The sequence below is a fragment of the Hemibagrus wyckioides genome, linkage group LG15 (genome assembly GCF_019097595.1).
Source record: "Hemibagrus wyckioides isolate EC202008001 linkage group LG15, SWU_Hwy_1.0, whole genome shotgun sequence".
NCBI lineage: Eukaryota > Metazoa > Chordata > Actinopteri > Siluriformes > Bagridae > Hemibagrus > Hemibagrus wyckioides.
In genome coordinates this window covers 3405922-3426316 of record NC_080724.1, presented here as the reverse complement: position 1 = coordinate 3426316, position 20395 = coordinate 3405922, and the positions used below count along the sequence as shown (strand labels likewise).

Here is a 20395-nt window from a genome sequence, read left to right as displayed (position 1 = left end):
TGTTATGGTGAAGCATGGCTAATCTCTTAGTGACTCGCACTTCAACTGCCTCCTTCAGACCAAAACACGAAGGACAGAAAAAAAAAAAAAAAAGAAAAAAAAAAAAAATATATATATATATATATATATATATATATATATATATATATATATATATATATATATATATATATATATATACATATATATAAAATAAAATAAAATATAAATAGTAATAATTTGTTACAATTATTAGCAATTACACTAACCAGGCATAACATTATGACCACCTGCGTAATATTGTGTTGGCCTCCCTTTTGCTGCCCTGACCCGTCCTGCACTATGTATTCTGACCCCTTTCTATCAGAACCAGCATTAACTTCTTCAGCAATTTCAGCAACAGTAGCTCGCCTGTTGGTTCGGATCACACGGGCCAGCCTTCGCTCCCCACTTGGGCACCCATGACCCTGTCGCCGGTTCACCACTGTCCCTTCCTTGGACCACTTCTGATAGATATTGACCACTGCAGACCAGGACGAGTGACAAAAACTTTCTTTGTTCTTGTCTCTTATATGAAAATTCCAAATGTACTCAATTTTATCCTATCAACCTATCCGTTCCCATCCATGTGCATTTGAGTATTGAATGTCATTTCTTCCTATTATTATTTTCTGGCTGTTTTTTTGCTGTAGGCTTTTAAAAGCTTTACTCACGAGACCCGTGTGACATGAAGCAATCTGATTGGCCGTCGCCCAAGAACGTCTGCTTTTCGTTTGCATATGATTTAAAAACCCTTAGTGTGTTCTTTCCACTCCTCTGGTTTTGCTCCTGTGCAGGATTTGCACCTGACTATGAACTATGAACTCCCGCTCTTTGCAGTAGTCGATACTTTCTTTTCTTATTAGTTACACTGTAGTTACTCGACAAGTCAGAGTAATCATTACTCAACAAGTTTTACAAGATTAATATCTGCAAAATTGGCAGAATTAACCACTCTCAGTGCAGCATGTGATATAAATACTTTCATTTTGTAGCCGGCTTTAACTAACAAGCAGAGCTTCATGACTTCTGTCATATTTTTAGTCTGTATAGTACTATATATATATATATATATATATATATATATATATATATATATATATATATATATATATATATACCGATGAAGCATAACATTATGAACAGGTGACATGAATAACACTAAATATCTTCTCATCATGGCACCTGTTAGTGGGTGGGATATATTAGGCAGCAAGTCAACATTTTGTCCTGAAAGTTGATGTGTTAGAAGCAGGAAAAATGGACAAGTGTAAGGATTTGAGCGAGTTTGACGAAGGGCCAAATTGTGATGGCTAGACCACTGGATCAGAGCGTCTCCTAAACTGCAGCTTTTGTGAGGTGTTCCAGGTCTGCAGTGGTCAGTATCTATCAAAAGTGGTCCAAGGAAGGAACAGTGGTGAACCAGCGACAGGGTCATGGGCAGCAAAGGCTGTTTGATGCATGTATGGAGCGAAGAATGGTCCGTGTGATCCGATCCAACAAACGAGCTACTGTTGCTCAAATTGCTGAAGAAGTTAATGCTGGTTCTGATAGAAAGGTGTCAGAATACACAGTGCATGATGGGACAGAGCTGTTTTGGCAGCAAAAGGGAGACCAACACAATATTAGGCAGGTGGTCATAATGTTATGCCTGATCGGTGCATATACATTATATTTTTCTTTGTTATTTATTATTTTTACGTGTAAGGGAGACTCACATAGTAAGAATTTCATTGTATGGTCTAAACTGCTGTGTTTTTACTGTGCACATGACAATGAAACATGCTCTTTTCAGCCATCAACACTATTATGGAGCGTATCGTCATACAGTCGTCTGTTGTACGCCCAGACGCTCTGACCAAACCTGAGTAGCACATGCTGTTTTTTTCTTCCACTGATTCTTCCATAGATTCTTCCTATGGAAAAATATAAAAATGTGTTTAAGGTAGCTCAAGTGTTTAAGGCTCTGGGTTTTTGATCGGCGGATCGAGGGTTCAAGCCCCAGCACCGCCGAGCTGCCACTACTGGGCAACTGAGCAAGGCCCTTAACCCTCTCTGCTCCAGGGGCGCTCTGCCCCTGCGCTCTGACCCCAACTTCCTTAGCTGGGATATACAAAGAAACCATTCTGTGTTTGTTTGTGTATGTAACAAACAAAAATGTAACTTTCTCCTGATCCGGAACTAGCACTAGCTGAACTGAAGTTAGGCCTTATTAGCTAAAAAGAACAGCAAAATGTGTGTCAAACTGGAATAGCCTGTTTAGCGAGAAAAGAAATGTTTGTCGGTCTGGGGCCGTGTTTGTTTGGCGAACATATGATGGATAGGAAGTGTGAATGAAGTCATTCTCAGGTGCTCATGTGGACGAGGAAGACGGTTAAGGAACAGTTAGCGAAGTTGGGGGAATGATGTCATTTGATTTAACCTGATCTGGATGACATAAGAGTTCTTCCCTCAGCTGAGTGAGGATTCCTCGCGGATGATAGTAAAACCTGAAAAAGAACATGCTCTCCTGGTTATCTGATGCGAAATGAGTGACCATATCTGGAATGCTGACTGATGTACTGGGCTTCAACCAGTTTGGTTATATCTTATAAACAAAAAGCCTCTGCAGTCACCACTGAAAACGGAGAACAGCGAAAATAAATGATCTGTTTATCAACGTGAGATTAGAATCTGTATGCTGTCGCTGTTCCTCAGCAAAGCACATCGTCATACCAGTGCCTTCTCTTTTTTAAAGGTTATTAAAGGTTATGTGACTGCATGGATATCAACTCTACACCTGGCTGCTTACATGTGCAAATCGAATTAAGCGCACACAGAGGGTTTCAGTACGTTACACCTATTCAGTCAGCTAGGACAGCGAATCTGATACACTATATCGCCAAAAGTTTTGGGACACCCCTTCAAATACTCAATGAACTCAGGTGTTGTTTTTTCTGGGTCGGCCTCTTAGTTCCAGTGAAAGGAACTCTTAATGCTTCAGCTTCATACCAAGACATTTTGGACAATTTCATTCAGTTTGGGGATGACCCCTTCCTGTTCCAACATGAGTGACTTTGGTGTGGAGGAACTTGACTGACCTACACAGAGTCCTGAACTCAATCTGATAGAACACCTTTGTGATGAATTAGAGCGGAGACTGCGAGCCAGACCTTCTCCTCCAACATCAGTGCCTGACCTCACAAATGTGCTTCTAGAGGAATGGTCAAAAATTCCCATAAACACACTCCTAAACCTTGTGGAAAGCCTTCCCAGAAGAGTTGAAGCTGTTATAGCTGCAAAGGGTGGGACAATTCCAAATAACATTCATGTGCATGTAAAGGGAGACGTCCCAAAACTTTTGGCAACATAGTGTACCTTAAAGTTGTATAACATGAATATTCTACTATTTTGAGATCTATAAAACACAAATTTGTCAGCTCCAAATCTTTATATACTGCGATACATTCATATTGCGAGGCATTTCATCAGACCAGAGACTAGCTAGGCAAAACATCACCCTTCAAATAGTTATGCTTTAAAGGGCAGCTTGTAGCGATCCTAGCTATTTATCAGGATCTTTGTATGACAAGAATTTAAGATACGCTGGATTTGACTGAACACTACTAATAAAATATTCAAATCAAGTTCTGCTAAACAGCTACACAAGCATTTGGGGTGCGTTTTTTGTTTTTCTTCCCATTATCACTTCCCTAAAACATATCAGTAGGTGGATTGGCTGCTATAAATTGTCCGTAGGCGTGAATGTGTCAAGGTGTGTGTACACGGTGGTCATATTAAGGGGTGTGTCCTAACCTCACGCCACCATGACCAGGTTAACTGAAGTCGATGAAAAGAACATGACATAAATGGTTAACAGGTTAGTTGCCACTAAACGAGAGCTCCTGTGCCAGCATATATTAAACGTCACAGCTTCTAATTCGTCATATTTTATTTCTGACTAACGGAACACAAACATGTAAGTACCATTACACCGATCTTAACCAGCAGATTATGCTATAATGGACACAAACAGGGAGGTTAACTTGCCCAGTTGCATGGTCATGTGATTTATAAATAAAACTTCACCAGGATTTTGCAGAAATTTACAAATCTACTCAATGCTCTTTGCTCCTCTAGCACTCCAATAAAATTCTTAAAAATATCGTAACACTACTTACACTGTCCTCTGCCTGATATATCACTTTACTTCATCTGTAAGTCGCTTTATATGAAAATGTCTTCTAAGCAAATGCATGTCATGCATCAGTGTGAAATTAAGCAGACGATATGCGAAGGAGTATGCAGTTTTTCAGAATCCATGCAGATTTGAGCCAAGATGCGTTACCTGACATCATCACAACACAAATTCCGAAGCTTGTGCGTCAAACGTGAGTACAGTTATCATAGAAATCAGCGACATGTGTCTTCACTTGTGGCCGTTTTCAAAGAAGAAGAATCCTGTGCTTGCAGTTTCACCAATTCAAGTACTTATAATAATAAGTAAAATAAAAAATATAAAAAAATATTAATAATTAATAATAATAATAATAATAATAACTAATAATAAATTTTTAGTATATTTAGTATTTATTTATTTTATTTATTCATTTATAATAAATATATATATATATATATATATATATATATATATATATATATATATATATATATATATATATATATATATAATAAATGAATAAAAAAAAAAAAAATATATATATATATATATATATATATATATATATATATAATTTAAATTAAATAAAAGAAACTAAATTAATTTAATTAAGTTAATACATTAAATTTGATTAATAAATTCAATTAAATTTAATTACAATTAAATAAAAAAGTAAAATCAAAATTGAACTTTTTTTGCCCACAACAATCACAAAAAACTAGCAATGCAAATACTAAAGAACGAACGAAATAAAATAACAAGAATCAAACCAGAAGCCTTCAAGGTGTCAATGTGGAAGAAAAAAAACAATTTTATATATATATATATATATATATATATATATATATATATATATATAATTGTTTTTTCTTTTTTTATTTATTAATAGCACCCACTAAAATATTCCCCTAAAAAGTAATAAAAAGTAAACGAGTGTACGTTTTTCTTTATTTGTCCTTTAAATGTCTGTTGAGAAACTTATAAAACAAATCAACTGTATAGTAATGATGCTTCTTTTACCAGATTCACCATGGTTTTAAAGACAAGAAATAAATGCATTTGTTGTGAAACCTTTTCTATGCGATGTCCCGGGCAATCACAACCTGTCTCTGAAAGCAAGGGTTTAAATGGTAACTTTACAGGAGAGTGCTACATGCTACTGCGACTGTGCAACTATGTGATGTCTATAACACTGCTTTATCACTATCATAACTGCAACACTAACTAGGAAATTCTAGCTAATTAAAACTATTAAAACCGTCTTTTTTTTTTCTTATCGCAGTGCTGCATATACACAAGATTCAAACAGACGAAAGCTCCTAGGCAAGAGCGTGTATGTATTAATCTATCAGGTCTGAAATTTGTTTGGCTTGACACAGTGTTGCTGAGACAACTTCTGCATATTCAGGACATACTTAACGAACCTCAGAAATGTGTTATGATTGGCCTGGGATCAAGTTAAATTAAATCATGCAATTTGTTGTGCGACAGATTTGCTCACTAAGTGTGAGTGTCAGTATAAAAGCTGCAGTTAAACGTTTTTATTGATGTGCAGTTGAGGGTTAAGGGCCTTGCTCAAGGACCCCAGCAATGGCAGCTCGGTGTTCCAGGGATTTAAACTCACAACCTTCTAATCAACAGCCAAATGTCACATTATTACAGGCAGGATCATAACTGTTAATTCTTTCTTGGGACGGTGGTAGCTCAAATGGTTAAGGCTCTGGGTCATTGATCGGGGTTCAAGCCCCAGCACCACCAAGCTGCCACCGTTGGGCCCTTGATCAAGGCCCCAATTGCTCCAGGGGTGATGCATTATGGCTGACCCTGCGCTCTGACCTCAACTCCCAGGGATGGGATATGTGAAGAAAGAATTTCATTGTGCAGTAATGTATATAAATAAAGACAGGTTAAAAAAATGAATTGTAGCGTATATAAGGCACCGTTTATTGTCTTGTATGTTAACCTGTAGTACTGACCTACTGAAGGATGTGGTAGCTTAGTGGTTAAGGTGTTCAGAAGGTTGTGAGTTTGAATCACAGGTCCACCAAGCTGCCACTGCTTGGCCCTTGAGCAACCCTCAATGGCTCAGCTGTATAAAGTGAGAGATCTCACTATCTACAGATCAGACAAAAAAAAACTTGGCTTCATTTAAGCCAGTGTGTTTTTTGTAATATAAGGTACTGATAGTCAAAAGGTCTAATGAGTATTAGCTTGTACTATTATGCGATTCTAGTCTGACACACTGGGCTTCTTTGTCACTGGGGTAGTACCTTCAAGGGTACATCTTGGAAACGTTTAATAATCTTTCTTATGGATATAAGAATAACTGGACCTCACAATCATTATCTTACAAAAAGCTTTAAAAGGTACACAACATGCACCTTTATGGCTTAAAGATACAAAAAAACAGAGTAGGGTATGAGGGTAGCGCCCCAGTGAAAAGGAAAGCAACTCTGTGCACTTCATTTGAGTAACGAAACAATATTCAGAGAACCACACACTCTTTCCTGTATTTTTTTTAAACAGCAGTAATAACAAGATACACCACGTTTTTCTTCCAATGGACTAGTAAAATGATCACACAGGTCACAAAGCGAAAAAAAGAGAAGAAACTACAACATGTGCTTCTTCTCTCTCTCTCTCTCTCTCTATTCTTACACATAAATACCTCGGGAGTCCTCGGAATGACGTCAAAAGTGCACCCCCTTATCCCCGCCTCCACCCCGCGCGACGGAGCGCGCGCTCTACGCGACGACGCACGCGAACGCGTTCGAAAGCTCTGCGCCGCCACGCGCCATTCTTGCTCCAGGACCCGCCCACTCCTCTTTAGACCAGCACGCGGCGCGCGCTCCCGATTCATTCAACCCGAAGGTGTCGCGCGTGACGCGGGAACGCGCTTTACTACGCCAGAACCGGGGGGTGAAGAGAGAAAGAGAGAGAGAACATCTTTCGAGATGTGAAGAAAAAGAGCATGCAAGAGGAGAGAATGCCGACCATATCAACGATTATATATATATATATATATATATATATATATATATATATATATATATATATATATATGATTAGCCAGGCGAAAAAAAAAAGTCACCTAAGTAGAAGCTGTTTTTTCCGCCCACACTTCCTATATGTTTGACCCCCTCCCACACCGCTGTAGGCTAATCTGTGCATTAGATGAGTTTTGTGATTGCTCGCTTTAAAACAATGCATTGCACTGGTGTGGTCTTTTTTTAAAAAAAAAAAAAAGACTGAAATACCACTTAAACCAGCACATTGTTTTAAAAACCGGTTGTATTCAGAAAGCTGACTCGATAGCTACAGGCTCTTTCCTCGAAAAAGAAAACTGGCTCTTAACAACTCTCAGCAGCGAACCTTAATTCTACACCGGGCTCTTCCTATAATAATGATAATTATAATAATACTAAACAAATGCACCCAGAAGACGCACGATTCTTCAGATGCAACACTTCGGGGGGAAATTAAATCATAGCCGTAAGGTTTCGAAACAGCAGCAGATCCACCAAAGACAAATGTCAACTAGGGTTTCCTCTTCTGGGTTCGAGACAACATCTCATTTTACTGCAACCCAAATCAGCAGCAGTAACACATGGGAAATAAAGCTGTAGTAGTCGCCTTCTCAGTTACAAATAGCCACATTAGTTTACATAGCTTATCACGGGCATTAGTAGGTTTCTAGGAAAGGTGTTTTTTTTTTTTCAAGTCCTACACGCTTTTACAGGCTAGCCAAAATAGTACGAATAAAAAAAAAATAGAGCTTTAGTGCTGATGTGATAAAGGAGATCAGAGATTTAACAGAGGACGACCCCGTTCTCGAGGAAATCACGAACCTTTCCGAAACGGGAAAACCCACCATCCGCTGGCAAACTGAAACCTTTCGTTTAAAATCGCTAGTTATACTTACAATTTTGGCATTAAAATGGTCTGGAGGGCGGTAGCCGTTTCGTTTTCTGAAGCACATCCGTTTCTTTTTTTTGTTGCTGTTTTTATATATATGTATATATATATATAGGTATACAGTATCGGTTTTTTCCTCCTCCAGTGTTCCAGCTTCGGAATCGACACCCTTGACGGAGGCAGGCTAAGGATGAATAGCGCATGCGCGAACTCAGTCAGTTCTGCTCGGCCGATTGACGAAGGACTTCCTCAGTAATTTTTCATTTTTCAAATTTTCAACTCCTCTCTTTGTCGCTTTACTCAAGAACCTCTTTGTCATATATCAGATAATGTATGAAACAAAAACATCACCTTTTTTTTTTACCTTTTCGTTATGCGTTCATAAATTTGACAAACAGCTAAAACACGTTCCATAACCTCTGTATATTCTCTAATAAAATGTTGTATACGCCTTCTTCTTGTAAATGAACAACTCTGTAAAGTCGTAATTCCCTGCAATGCATTTTATTGGTACAGTTTTGCCTAGCACCTTTATATAAATGAGTGTTAATATTAGCAGAGTGAATTCCATTCTTCAGATAAATCCCGCCTATAACCAGCAGGAGGCGCCAAACACTTTACAATCTGGAGGAAAAGTCTCGGAACACCTTGTCTGCAAAAGTATAGCAATCATAATACTCAAAATTTCTCTTATGGTTTAATTAACAGTAATGCATATTATGTTTGTTCGATTGCATATTAAATAAACGAAGCAAATTCATCTAAAGGCAGTTATGCGTTAATCAAGCAGGTTTGAGATGTTGACCCTGCCTGAGCAAATTTCATTCAGGATTTCAAGCACTTCAAGAAATATTTATTCACACTCTAGCAAGCAGGAATTAAAGGATAAAGTGTAACTGCCACTTGGTGTCAGTAGAGCTCTCTGCTTCATTGTAGATGCCCACAACTTGTCAATGCAGTCCAGTGAAAGGCTGATTTATAGCAGGTACCATAACTGATGTGCTGGGTTTCTAGGTTGTATTAATTGAGGATTGATTTTAATTACAAAAAAAAAGAGACAAAATTGGGCTTTGATTATAGCTTGCTCCTTGCATGCTAATGTGCATGACAATATGCAGTAGAGTGATGGTAAAAAAAAAAAAGATGGTTCTGTGGAATGTGACATTCATAACAATTCATGCCCATTTCATAACAAACCAAATTGATGATTATTTTTATTTTGTACTGAAAAATGATTATGATATGTTTAAATGAGTGTGTGTATGGCAAGACGTACCCTAATCGATATAAATGAAATGAAATCATGTGTCTCTTGTAGTTTTAAGCATCCCAAAGCAAAGGTTTAAGCTTTAAATCCCTGTTTCACGTTCTGAATTTCATTAGTGTTATTTGAAAGTTCAGTTCATACTGAGGTTTTCACAGACCAGAGTGCCTGCTTTGTACCTCATACAGGTTATTATTATGATTTTCATATCCAAGCACAGTATTGTGACTGTTTTGCACAAAAGATAATCAGCCTGTTGGTTGTAAAACCTCATCTTTCTTTTAAAATTCCTTTACCTGCAAGACCTGGCAAACCTCAGGCTAAAGATTTTTCACTGCATGGAGATTGTGCTGTTACTGAACCATCTCTTTTACAAACCTCTGCACAGCATTGAATGGTTTGAGTAGGCTGACCAGTGTTAGCCCTATGATTATAGAACAAGGGAAATAGGATGTAATAATACTGTGGGTATTACATACTATAATTTGTCCACACTATGACTGAATGAACAACATACAGTTCTTTGCATATTGTGAAACATTTAATCAGACATCAAATTACAGTATAATCACAACATTCCTGTTTTCTGGAACTCAGTTTAGAACAAAATTACCTGCTCATACATGTTACATGTCATTCGAATATACAGTATGTACATGTATACTGATCAGCCATAACATTATGACCACCTGCCTAATATTGTGTTGGTTGCCCTTTTGCTGCTAAAACAGCCCTGATCTGTCGAGCCATGGACTCCACTTTATCCCTGAAGGTGTGCTGTGGGATCTGGCACCAAGATGTTAGCAGCAGATCCTTTAAGTCCTGTAAGTTGTGAGGTGGGGCCTCCATGGATGGGACTTGTTTGTCCAGCACATCCAACAGATGCTGGATTAGATTGAGATCTGGGGAATTTGGAGGCCAAGTCAACACCTCTAACTCACTGTTGTGGTCATCAAACCATTCCTGAACCATTTTTGCTTTGTGGCACGGTGCATTATCCTGCTGAAAGAGGCCACAGCCATCAGGGAATACCGTTTCCATGAAAGGGTGTAGATGGTCTGTAGCAATGCTTAGGTAGGTGGTACGTGTCAAAGTAACATCCACATGGATGGCAGGACCCAAGGTTTCCCAGCAGAACATTGTCCAAAGCATGACACTGCCTCCGCCGGCTCGCCTTCATCCCATAGTGCATCCTGGTGCCATGTGTTCCCCAGGTAAGTGACGCACACGCACCCGGCCATCCACGTGATGTAAAAGAAAACGTGATTCATCAGACCAGGCCACCTTCTTCTATATGAGTACTATTTTATTCAATAAAGTTGTTATGTAGCAAACAGGAACCATTGCAGTGGATTACAATATCCGTCATCAGTAAAGAATTCACCAGTGTTATGGTAACAATATTATGGTATTTTTCTTCTAGCTATTATAAAAAAAAATGGAGCCAAGGAATGTATAGATAATATTGTTTATTATTTTGTATTCACCATTGATTGGAAATGTGGATACAGTTCCATTTTTTCCCCCTTTATGTCTTCACTTATCTTCTGATTATAGTTAGGCCCTTTTCGTCGTCCAGAATTTCCTCTACTCTTCGTCTCTGTAAAGAAAGGAAACAGCTGACGTTGAGTGTGTGGAAAAAAAAACAAGACAGAGAAGCAACTGCATATAGCATGAAGTCACAACGATTCACCGATTCCACAGACTGTTACCTGCATACTCTTTTAATAAATTGAATCACTGAAGTTTCTGAATAAATCAGAGCAATTAGCTAATGATATGTTCTAATATGTGTAATTGAGCAATAAGCTGAGAGATGAAGAGGTTAACATTAGAGTAAAGGTGAATTGCCACCGAATTATATTCAGTCTTGATGGTGTTCATCACAACAGATGCAGTCAACATGAAGGCTGGGACATAAAGCTGCAAATATGCGCCATAACACTTCACAATGCTACACAAACAGCAAGCTGTAACAAACACACTAATCTAAGAGTAACAAAGAACAGGTGGACACAATCAGCTAACATACTAATGATGTTATGAAGGGCAGAACAAACCACAAATAAAAGTGTTTGAGTGACACAACAGGAGAGTCAGTGACTCCTTGTGTAATACCAAAAGCATGGGTTCTTGGGTATTAAAGGTCCCTCACTACAACAAACTCTGAATCTACTGGCCATCTTCTCTTGTTTATGTGGATTGTTGAACTTTCCTAACCTCTAGTAATTCCCGGCATGATGGAGAGCTGTTTGTTTTTCCAAGCCAGGCGAAATTGGATGATGGACAATGATCACTGCCCAAATTGTTTGGGACCGGAGCATCTTCAACCATCATTTACAGAGCCTTGCTCTAAATGCAGCCTAACAATAGCAGTGCATGAATCTCACAGGCTCTGAAAGTACTGCTGCCTATTTGTTATCCGTTCTCTGAGGCTATATGCTTGTAGTGAGAAAAGTGAACAGCAGTCTAGGATGAAATAGGTTCAGAAATGGGTAGAAGGCTTGGTTACTGAGGAACAGAAAGACTGAGAGCCTTTGCAATGTTGGTGAGTTGTGAGCCGCAATGCAGCAGCATAACAGTGTATGTAGTTCCATGAGTGAGTGCAAGACCACTAGGCAAAATGGGCCACTTGGGTTGATAAGAATGACCAGAGGATAAGCGTCATATAGTGGGATATTTTATGGCTACACAGTTTAGTTTACTACTACACAAGAAAACCTGCATGGTGGTCCTCTATTCTCTTGTAAAACCATAGTGTCATAATCATCACTTTCATTTCAAACGAGCTGGTTAGAGGTGCAAGAGTGGCACTCGTCATTCTCTAGGAAAATGTCAGGAAAACGACTGTCTTAAATTTCTGTCAAGCTTAACAAGTAAGTGTATTTTGCTAAAACAAAGAAGAAGAAGAAGATTTCGAAAATGAAAACATTCCGAGGTTGCTTATTTATTATATAGAAAATATGTTCATGCAATTATTACATGCACATACAGCAGTTGTGGTGGCAGTAGCCTATTTTATACCCTCATTATGGAGATAAAACATCCTCCTGGTGGTCCGGCGGCGGGATCCTGTGCTCTTGTTGCTGTGGCCCGGGTTCGATTCCCAGGCAAGGAACTAACCTGGCCAGTGGAGAGTTCATTCTCAGTGCCGGTCCCAAGCCTGGATTAAATGGGAGGGTTGCATCAGGAAGGGCATCCGGTGCCAAATAAAAAACGTGCGGACCAAATGATGAAAAGAGCAACACCAACAACATTATGGAGGTACAGATTTAACACCAAACACTGCTGCTTATGACAACAATGTAAATACCTCCTAGCTTTATCATAAAGAGATCTTGTTATAACATGAACCCGACAGATAAATGACAAAAAGAAGAAGCAATATTCTTCCACAGCTGGTCGAATCCCGTATACATCTTTTGGGAGTTAGTTTAGAGGGAGTTTTTATATTCTGAATTATGTAGATGATATCTGATTAACGACTCTAATATCAGAAGTCATAGTTCAATTTGTATCTTGCTGGTTTAACCGGACCAGAGATCCAATCCCAATGTCAGCACACAAAAGTGTTAATGTAAGTCTTTGTGACAGTATTCTCACTTTTTGTGACACATTTTTTCCCCAGCAAAACAGCAGGAGTTAATTTACCCCCTGGATCACAGACTGTCCAAATGGATGTTTAAATGCTAACATTCAGAAAGGCAAAATCTGCAGACAATAACTCAAGACTCTCAGCACTTTTATAGATAGCTTTTCTGAGAACCAGTAGTTGCTCCTGTACAATCTATGGTAAGAGACAGTAATTACAGTTGGAAATGAGCTATTTTTAGCGCTCTTCTATGTGGGATGATATGTTTCAGTGAGAGATATTTTTATGTAAGTGTGGGATGGCTGCACCAAATAACTGATTCTTTATCCTGTATATTTTTTTTTTTACAGGATGTAATGTGGTTTTACAGCATGGAGTTTTCCAAACCAGAGAATATTTGAATAGAAACATTTGACATTTAATTAGATTCATTAATGTTTTCATACATTGAGGAGTTGTAAGTTGCAAGATGACTGGGCCTGTTTGTTTATTTATTTATTTAATATTATAGATATTTCACCTAGTACCTGAGGAGCTTTTTTTCAGGTTGAACCAATAGACTTGGATATGTTTGGGATATCTGAACCTCTGTTTTGGTGCATAGTATCTCTGAATAATTAATATGTAGTTCCTTTTGACGAACTGCCTTCAGAGCCATCCCAAGTACAGAGTAGTTATTGCCAAATGGGATTTTGTAAAACACAGATAATATAAATTGGAAGGCTTGTCAGTATTTTCCTTTAGCTTTTAGTTTAACTGCTTAATCGGTGCTACATTTTTGCAGGTTTAATATGGACTTTAAGTCTTAAAAAATAAATGCACACCCACAAAAAAAACATTAATAAACATTCTCCATTGACTCCCATCAAACACACCGATAGTTCATTTACATTACAGTCACTGCGCCATTTGCATCTTCCTGCTGTCAGCTGAGTGCACCGTGAGCTACGGCAGTGGAAAAGAAGTGAGCAGAATATGCAAGTAGTAGATACTATTAAAGTGTCTGGACTCATAAAACCTTGAAGATACGTTTTTTTGCCACTCTTGTGAGGAGCTTCATTATTTTACTTACTGCTGAAGCTATTTGGTAGAGTGGTGCAGCATATTCATGATTGCAAAACACAAGTCCTGTCACTGTGACTTATGATGCATTCCAAGTAATGGCCAGCTGCCAGAAAACCTTCATATATTTGAGGGCGTTACTTCACATTCAATATTCTAGCCTCCCAGCAGCAGGATCCCGCGCTCTCATTGCCACAGCCAGGGTTCGATTCCCAGGCAGGGCGCTAACCCAGCCACTGAAGAGTTAACTCCCAGTGCTGGTCCCAAGCCTGGATAAAATGGGAGGGTTGCGCCAGGAAGGGCATCCGGCGTAAAACCTGTGCCAAATCGAAACATTCGGACCAAATGATCTGCCGTGGCGACAGCCAAAAACAACAACAACTTCACATTCAACATCTTCTATTAATAATCAGAAACATAAAAATATATGGTGAAAAACATTTTTGGGGGGAAAATACACTTGCGTTTTGAATGAGCAGCCCACATTAGCTATTTCACTGCAGCAGACACCAAGTTACCTGTAGCTGGTCCAGGCTGTCTCCATTATTCCTCTGTGTCTCCTTTGCCAAGAGCAGCTCTAGACGCACAGCACTCTGCACGCTAGCCTGGCTCGAAATCATCAGGTTAATTTCCTGCATCTAGCAATACGCAGAACACAGTATTGTGTTTAATGCCAAGTATTTATTTCTCTCTGCAGCATCTCTCCCAAGATTATCTAGCCAAACCTATTGCTGGAGAACTCCAGCCCTCCAGCCTTTCAATAGGCTTGCTGTATTTCAGCCTTAAGCTTGCTTTCTTACAAGGCTAACAAATACGAAAATATCACAGAGCTAAAAAGAACAAAGCAGCAACTAGAAATGTTATCAGACCTGTAAAGTTTTAGACTCAAGCAGCAAATGTGACCCAACACTTGAAGGTAGAATTGCAGATATTCCAATTCCAATAATATAGATCCAGTTTCATTTATACTTTGTGCTTAATATATTTAATTCAGATGTATTCTCTTTATTATTGATATGTGTTCTAAACAAATACAAATCCTGTGGGATACCTACAAAGCACCGATCAGCCATAACATTACGACCACCTGCGTAATATTGTGTTGGTCCCCCTTTTGCTGCCAAAACAGCCCTGACCCATTGAGGCATGGACTCCACTAGATCCCTGAAGGTGTGCTGTGGTATTTGGCACCAAGATATTAGCAACAGTCCTGTAAGTTGTGAGGTGGGGCCTCCATGGATTGGACTTGTTTGTGCAGCACATCCAACAGATGCTCGATTAGATTGAGATCTGGGAAGTTCGGAGGCCAAGTCAACACCTCAAACTGGTTGTTGTGCTGATCAAACCATTCCTGAACCATTTTGCTTTGTGGCATGGCGCATTATCCTGCTGAAAGAGACAGAGGCCACCTATGCAACAATGTTTGGGTAGGTGGTACGTGTCAAAATAACATCCACACGGATGGCAGGACCCAAGGTTTCCCAGCAGAACATTGCCCAAAGAATGACACTGCCTCCGCTGGCTCGCCTTCTTCCTATAGTGCATCCTGGTGCCACGTGATGTAAAATGAGATTCATCAGACCAGGCCTTTTTCCAGTGCTCCGTGGTCCAGTTCTGATGCTCACGTGCCCATTGTTGGCGCTGTCGGTGGTGCACAGGGGTCAGCATGGGCATGCTGACTGGTCTGTGGCCATGCAGCCCCATACACAACCCGCAATCCCTACATGCATCAGTGAGCCTTTCCTGTATCTAACATCAACTTTGAGGACAAAATGTTCACTTTCTGCCTAATATATCCCACCCACTAACAGGTGCCATGATGAGGAGATAATCAGTGTTATTCACCTGTCAGTGCTCATAATGTTATGGCTGACCGGTGTATAATATTGCATTACACCCCCTATTTCTATGTACACATAATATAGCGATTATATAAACATGCACTTTGCTTTCCTCACCTATAAAGGAGGGGTTGCATTAGTCATATAATAGGATTTACATTTCTATTTATATCTTTGTGTAGATAGATAGATAGATAGATAGATAGATAGATAGATAGATAGATAGATAGATAGATAGATAGATAGATAGATAGATAGATAGATAGATAGATAGATAGATAGATAGATAGATAGATAAACAGACAGTGTCTCCAAGAGCTCAAGCTACTGAACTTCACTTGGGTTATTGGAATACAACCAAAACCTAAAATAATAATAATAATAATAATGTATTAACATATATTAATGTAATTGCAATTTATGATGTCACATTCAGCTTTGGTTATAAGACAAACCTACCTTCAAGTTATGACATTGCTGCCTCATCTGTCGAATCCTGTTCCTCGCTTCGGCGGCTTTTAATTGGCCAATAAGTGTGTCATGGTTCACTTTTGTATTCGGGTCTCGAAGAGGATTTTTCACCCGTATTTTCTTTCTCTCATGAGCAAGTCTTGAGAGGATGCGTTGGTGGGAAGCTGCCATCCAGGCTTGTACCTCTTTAGAGGGCTCAGCATAAGCTAGGTATCGGGCCTTTTGTTGAGGGCACATCCTTTTCAAATCGACACTTTTTTTGTTCCCCCTCTTCTTTTCCATCTCAGTGTGCTTACTGCATACGCTTGAAGCAGAGCTTTAAGGTTTTTCTGTAAGAAGATGAGATATTTATTAATCTTATTAAAGTATTTAATTAATCTATTCAAAGTATCACAATAGTATGTTACTTAATACTAAAGCATAGACATCTTTATCACATTTATCTATAAATACTAGTTAACAAAGTAATATAAGATGGTTTTTGGATTACATTACATACTGAGTGACCAGAGATCTCTATATCCATTACTTGGCTAGTTTGCCCTACCCTAGCCTATAATTTCAGTGTTATATTTCACCCCTCCTCATCACCTGGGACAATAAGAATTATCTTATGTATTTGTGTACACATGGCACTTTCTAACAAAGTGATGCGTGATGGAGTATTTGCTATAGAAACAGAGGGCTCTAACACCAAACCAGGCCACATTGTTAGAAGATTAAAAAGGCTAGCCATCCAGATATTATTATGCTTTCAATTCACATTCAGCCAGGATCCCATGTGTGGCTTCTGTTGAGAATGCTAGGCCTGATGAAGACAGTCACAGCAATGGTTTTCCTAGGCTTGCTGGAGCTACGGGCTTTTCAGAAGTGTGTTATCAGTGTATGGCTGAACTCAAAACATCACAGATGGAAATGTGTCCTTGTCAGAGCAACAGGAGCCAAACAGCAGCATGCAGGGCGTTTTTAACAAAACAGGGTCTGCTTGGCAGTGTCACCATATCAGAGACACATTCCGTACATCTTTGGAGCAGTGTGGTGCCACAAAGGTGTAGTGAAAATAATTACCATTGCATATAGTGTGGACTGAGCTTTAAGCCCTCATTCCAAGAGCTGCTACAGAAAGCCTCTTTAGGTTCGACAAGATAAACATGACATCCCTCCCAATAGTGTGTGTGTGTGTGTGTGAAGGACAGCTCCGAGCATCATTTTGGCTAGTCATAATGACAAATCAGGTTTCTCATGTAATACTTTATCCAGGTAAATCCTACAGCCCTGGCATGTAGGTGGAGTGAAATATGACGCTAGTTATGAAAGCATATGACTTGAAAAAGGCCATTTGTCTTTGGAACTGCTGCTGACACTACAGGAACATTCCAGAAAATCTGTGTAATAAGTCACTATGTGACTGTGTATGTGTATCCAAGTGTCTATGTCAAGACTGACAGCTTAGTTATGATCACAGTAAAAATAAAAATGCATGCATAGTTTTCAAAAATAGCATCTTATATCTACATCGAAACTAAGTGTTATACCTTCGTAGATCCTCATTAATGTTGTGTAGGTATAAAGTCATAGTAAAGAGCAGCAACCTTCAAAAATTTACACCTAAATCCACCACAGATACATTTAGTTGATTAATATCATGACCAAATTGTGATGGCTAAGACCACTGGATCAGAGCATCTCCAAAACTGCAGCTCTTGTGGGGTGTAGCTCTGGTAAGTGGTCTGCAGTGGTCAGTATCTATTAAAAGAGGTCCAAGAAAGGAACAGTGGTGAACTGGCGACAGGGTCATGGGCGGCTAAGGCTCACCGATGCACGTGTGGAGTGAAGGCTGGCCCGTGTGATCCGATCCAACAGACGAGCTACTGTTGCTCAAATTACTGAAGAAGCTAATGGTGGTTCTGATAGAAAGGTGTCAGAATACATAGTGTAAGACTGGTCAGGGCTGTTTTGGCAGCAAAAGGGGCATCAACACAATATTAGGCAGGTGATCATAATGTTATGCCTGATCTGTGTATATGAGTCATATATGAATAGCCATTAATAATAGCCAAGTATTAGGAGCTTATTTGCTTATTCTGTAAATCAGGTGAGTCATTTGGTAATAATAAAGATTGCACGAATTAGAATATATATATATATATATACTACATAGGGATACATATTATTAAAGCTTTCACCTATGGCATGAAAAATAAATGTATTTTATAGTGAAAAATCAGCACAACTACTCATATTAGCACTTGCCACAGTCCTTACCTTGTGCTTGAGTGAATAATGCTGCAGTGAGCTCATCACTACAGCAATTTTTTTAACACCATGTCAATAAAGTGGGCTAAATGTAATCACAATGTCTTAAAGCAACCTATTAATTGTGCTGGAACAAACTGTGAAATTTGCAGTTCCCAAGTTAATTACATAGCCCATTTGAAGACTGTTTGTGTGGAAGAATGGGCCCAAATCACACCTGAGCAATGCATGCAGCTAGTTTCTCCATACAGGAGGCGTCTTGAAGCTGTCATTACCAACAAAGGCTTTTGTACGTATTAAGTAAATTTCAGTAAGTGTGTACAAGACTTTTTCCTTCTGTCATTTCACATTATCACATTATTACTTAATTTATGGACACCTACACCAACTAGGTATAACATTATGACCACCTGCCTAATATTGTGTTGGTCTCCATTTTGCTGCCCATCATGCACTGTGTATTCTGACCCCTTTCTATCAGAACCAGCATTAACTTCTTCAGCAATTTGAGCAACAGTAGCTCGTCTGTTGGATCGGATCACACGGGCCAGCCTTCGCTCCTCACATCCATCAATGAGCCTTGGCCGTCCATGACCCTGTCGCCAGTTCACCACTGTTCCTTCCTTGGACCGCTTTTGATAGATACTGACCACTGCAGACCGGGAACACCCCACAAGAGCTGCAGGTTTGGAGATGCTCTTACCCATCACAATTTGGCCCTTCGTCAAACTCAAAGCTCAAATCCTTACGCTTGTCCATTTTTCCTGCTTCTAACACATCAACTTTGAGGACAAAATGTTGACTTGCTGCCTAATATATCCCACCCACTAACAGGTGCCATGATGAGGAGACAATCAGTGTTATTCACTTCACCTCTCACTGCTCATAATGTTATGCCTGATCGGTGTATATACCTTATAGTAAAGTATTACCATTTTGATTGAGCATGATCCCTGATATACAGTAGTTTATAGGCTATAAGGCAACTATTTTATAATAGCTGGGAAAAAAAGTTAACTAAACGTTAAAGTACTAAACAATTATTCATAATCATAAATCACCACAATATATCTACATTATATAACACTCGATAGATATCTTATTTATCTAACAGTCTTGTTATCACAGACAACACTTAGAAATGATGCATTACTCCGGCGCTCTGTGAGATTTCGCTGAAACAATAATATTATGCTCATCATAATAATATTACATTTATATGATAGTCATTAATATCGCCTTTAGCGTCTGTTAATACACATTAAAATCAGCCTAATGAATAGTAGTAGCTTACCAGAGCTATTTGTGCCACTGTAAGTGAAATAAACGTCGGTTTCCTAAAACGGGAGCGCGCATTCTCACACCGGCTTTGTGTACCGGCGTTGTCATAGAAGCGCGGTCTCGCGCACTAACGCATACCTGTGATCTAATATAATGACATTATAATGTTGTGGCACTACACATTCATAACCCCCCCCTTCTTCGGGCAAGTGACACACACGGACCTGTGTGGCTGTACACAAGAAAAAAGATTCATCTGACCAAATCACCTTCTTCCATTGTTCCATGGTCCAGTTCCGATAGCCACATGCCCATTATTATACAGTAGGCACTTCCAGTGGTTGGTTTAATATATATTATTAACCCTGTGTGTTTGTGTGTGTGTGTGTGTGTGTGTGATGCTCTAGGCATTGTACTGCATTAATGAGGATGTTACTTTGTCTTTCAGTGGCATTCCCTAAAGGCACTTCCCAGAAAGATAATGCACTCTGCATCAATGTAAAAATGTTCTGGTATGGTTTGAGGAACATGTCAAA

General features: G+C 39.1%; 2 protein-coding genes across 5 annotated transcripts in view; both read right to left on the bottom strand.

The window, feature by feature from the left end:
* The window catches only part of rgs19 (regulator of G protein signaling 19), a 52225-nt gene extending 43959 nt beyond the window's left edge, over window positions 1-8266 (bottom strand). For 2 of the 3 annotated variants that reach the window (XM_058410879.1, XM_058410874.1), the window contains exon 1: window positions 8100-8228. Coding sequence is in view for 1 of the 3 variants with exons in the window: in XM_058410876.1 (XP_058266859.1) it covers window positions 8100-8156 (57 nt within the window). In the remaining 2 variants the exon portion in view is untranslated. Of the gene's footprint in view, window positions 1-8099 lie in introns of all 3 variants that reach the window. The other variant, XM_058410876.1, reaches the window with a different exon arrangement.
* Window positions 8267-9940: 1674 nt separating this feature from the next.
* Window positions 9941-19997, bottom strand: LOC131366133 (protein LKAAEAR1-like). 2 transcript variants are annotated; one of them, XR_009206769.1, is made up of 6 exons: window positions 19873-19997; window positions 16311-16651; window positions 14529-14648; window positions 12381-12519; window positions 10844-10956; window positions 9941-10549 (listed from the first exon to the last, which is right to left on the bottom strand). XR_009206769.1 is itself a non-coding variant. In XM_058410334.1 (5 exons), exons 2-4 carry the CDS (start codon window positions 16602-16604, stop codon window positions 10897-10899), a joined length of 474 nt encoding a protein of 157 aa, XP_058266317.1. In that variant the 5' UTR covers window positions 16605-16651; window positions 19873-19997; the 3' UTR covers window positions 9941-10549; window positions 10844-10896. The 2 variants fall into 2 exon arrangements, 1 of the variants encoding a protein (XP_058266317.1); XM_058410334.1 differs by lacking the exon at window positions 12381-12519.
* Window positions 19998-20395: the final 398 nt, after the last annotated feature.

Coding starts and splice junctions, on each gene's coding strand:
- LOC131366133 (XM_058410334.1), bottom strand. CDS start 16,604: ATGGAAAAGAAGAGGGGGAACAAAAAAAGTGTCGATTTGAAAAGGATG. Junction 14,649..16,310: donor AGCAATGTCATAACTTGAAG/GTAGGTTTGTCT, acceptor GCGTATTGCTAG/ATGCAGGAAATTAACCTGAT. Junction 10,957..14,528: donor ACAGCCTGGACCAGCTACAG/GTAACTTGGTGT, acceptor CTTTCTTTACAG/AGACGAAGAGTAGAGGAAAT.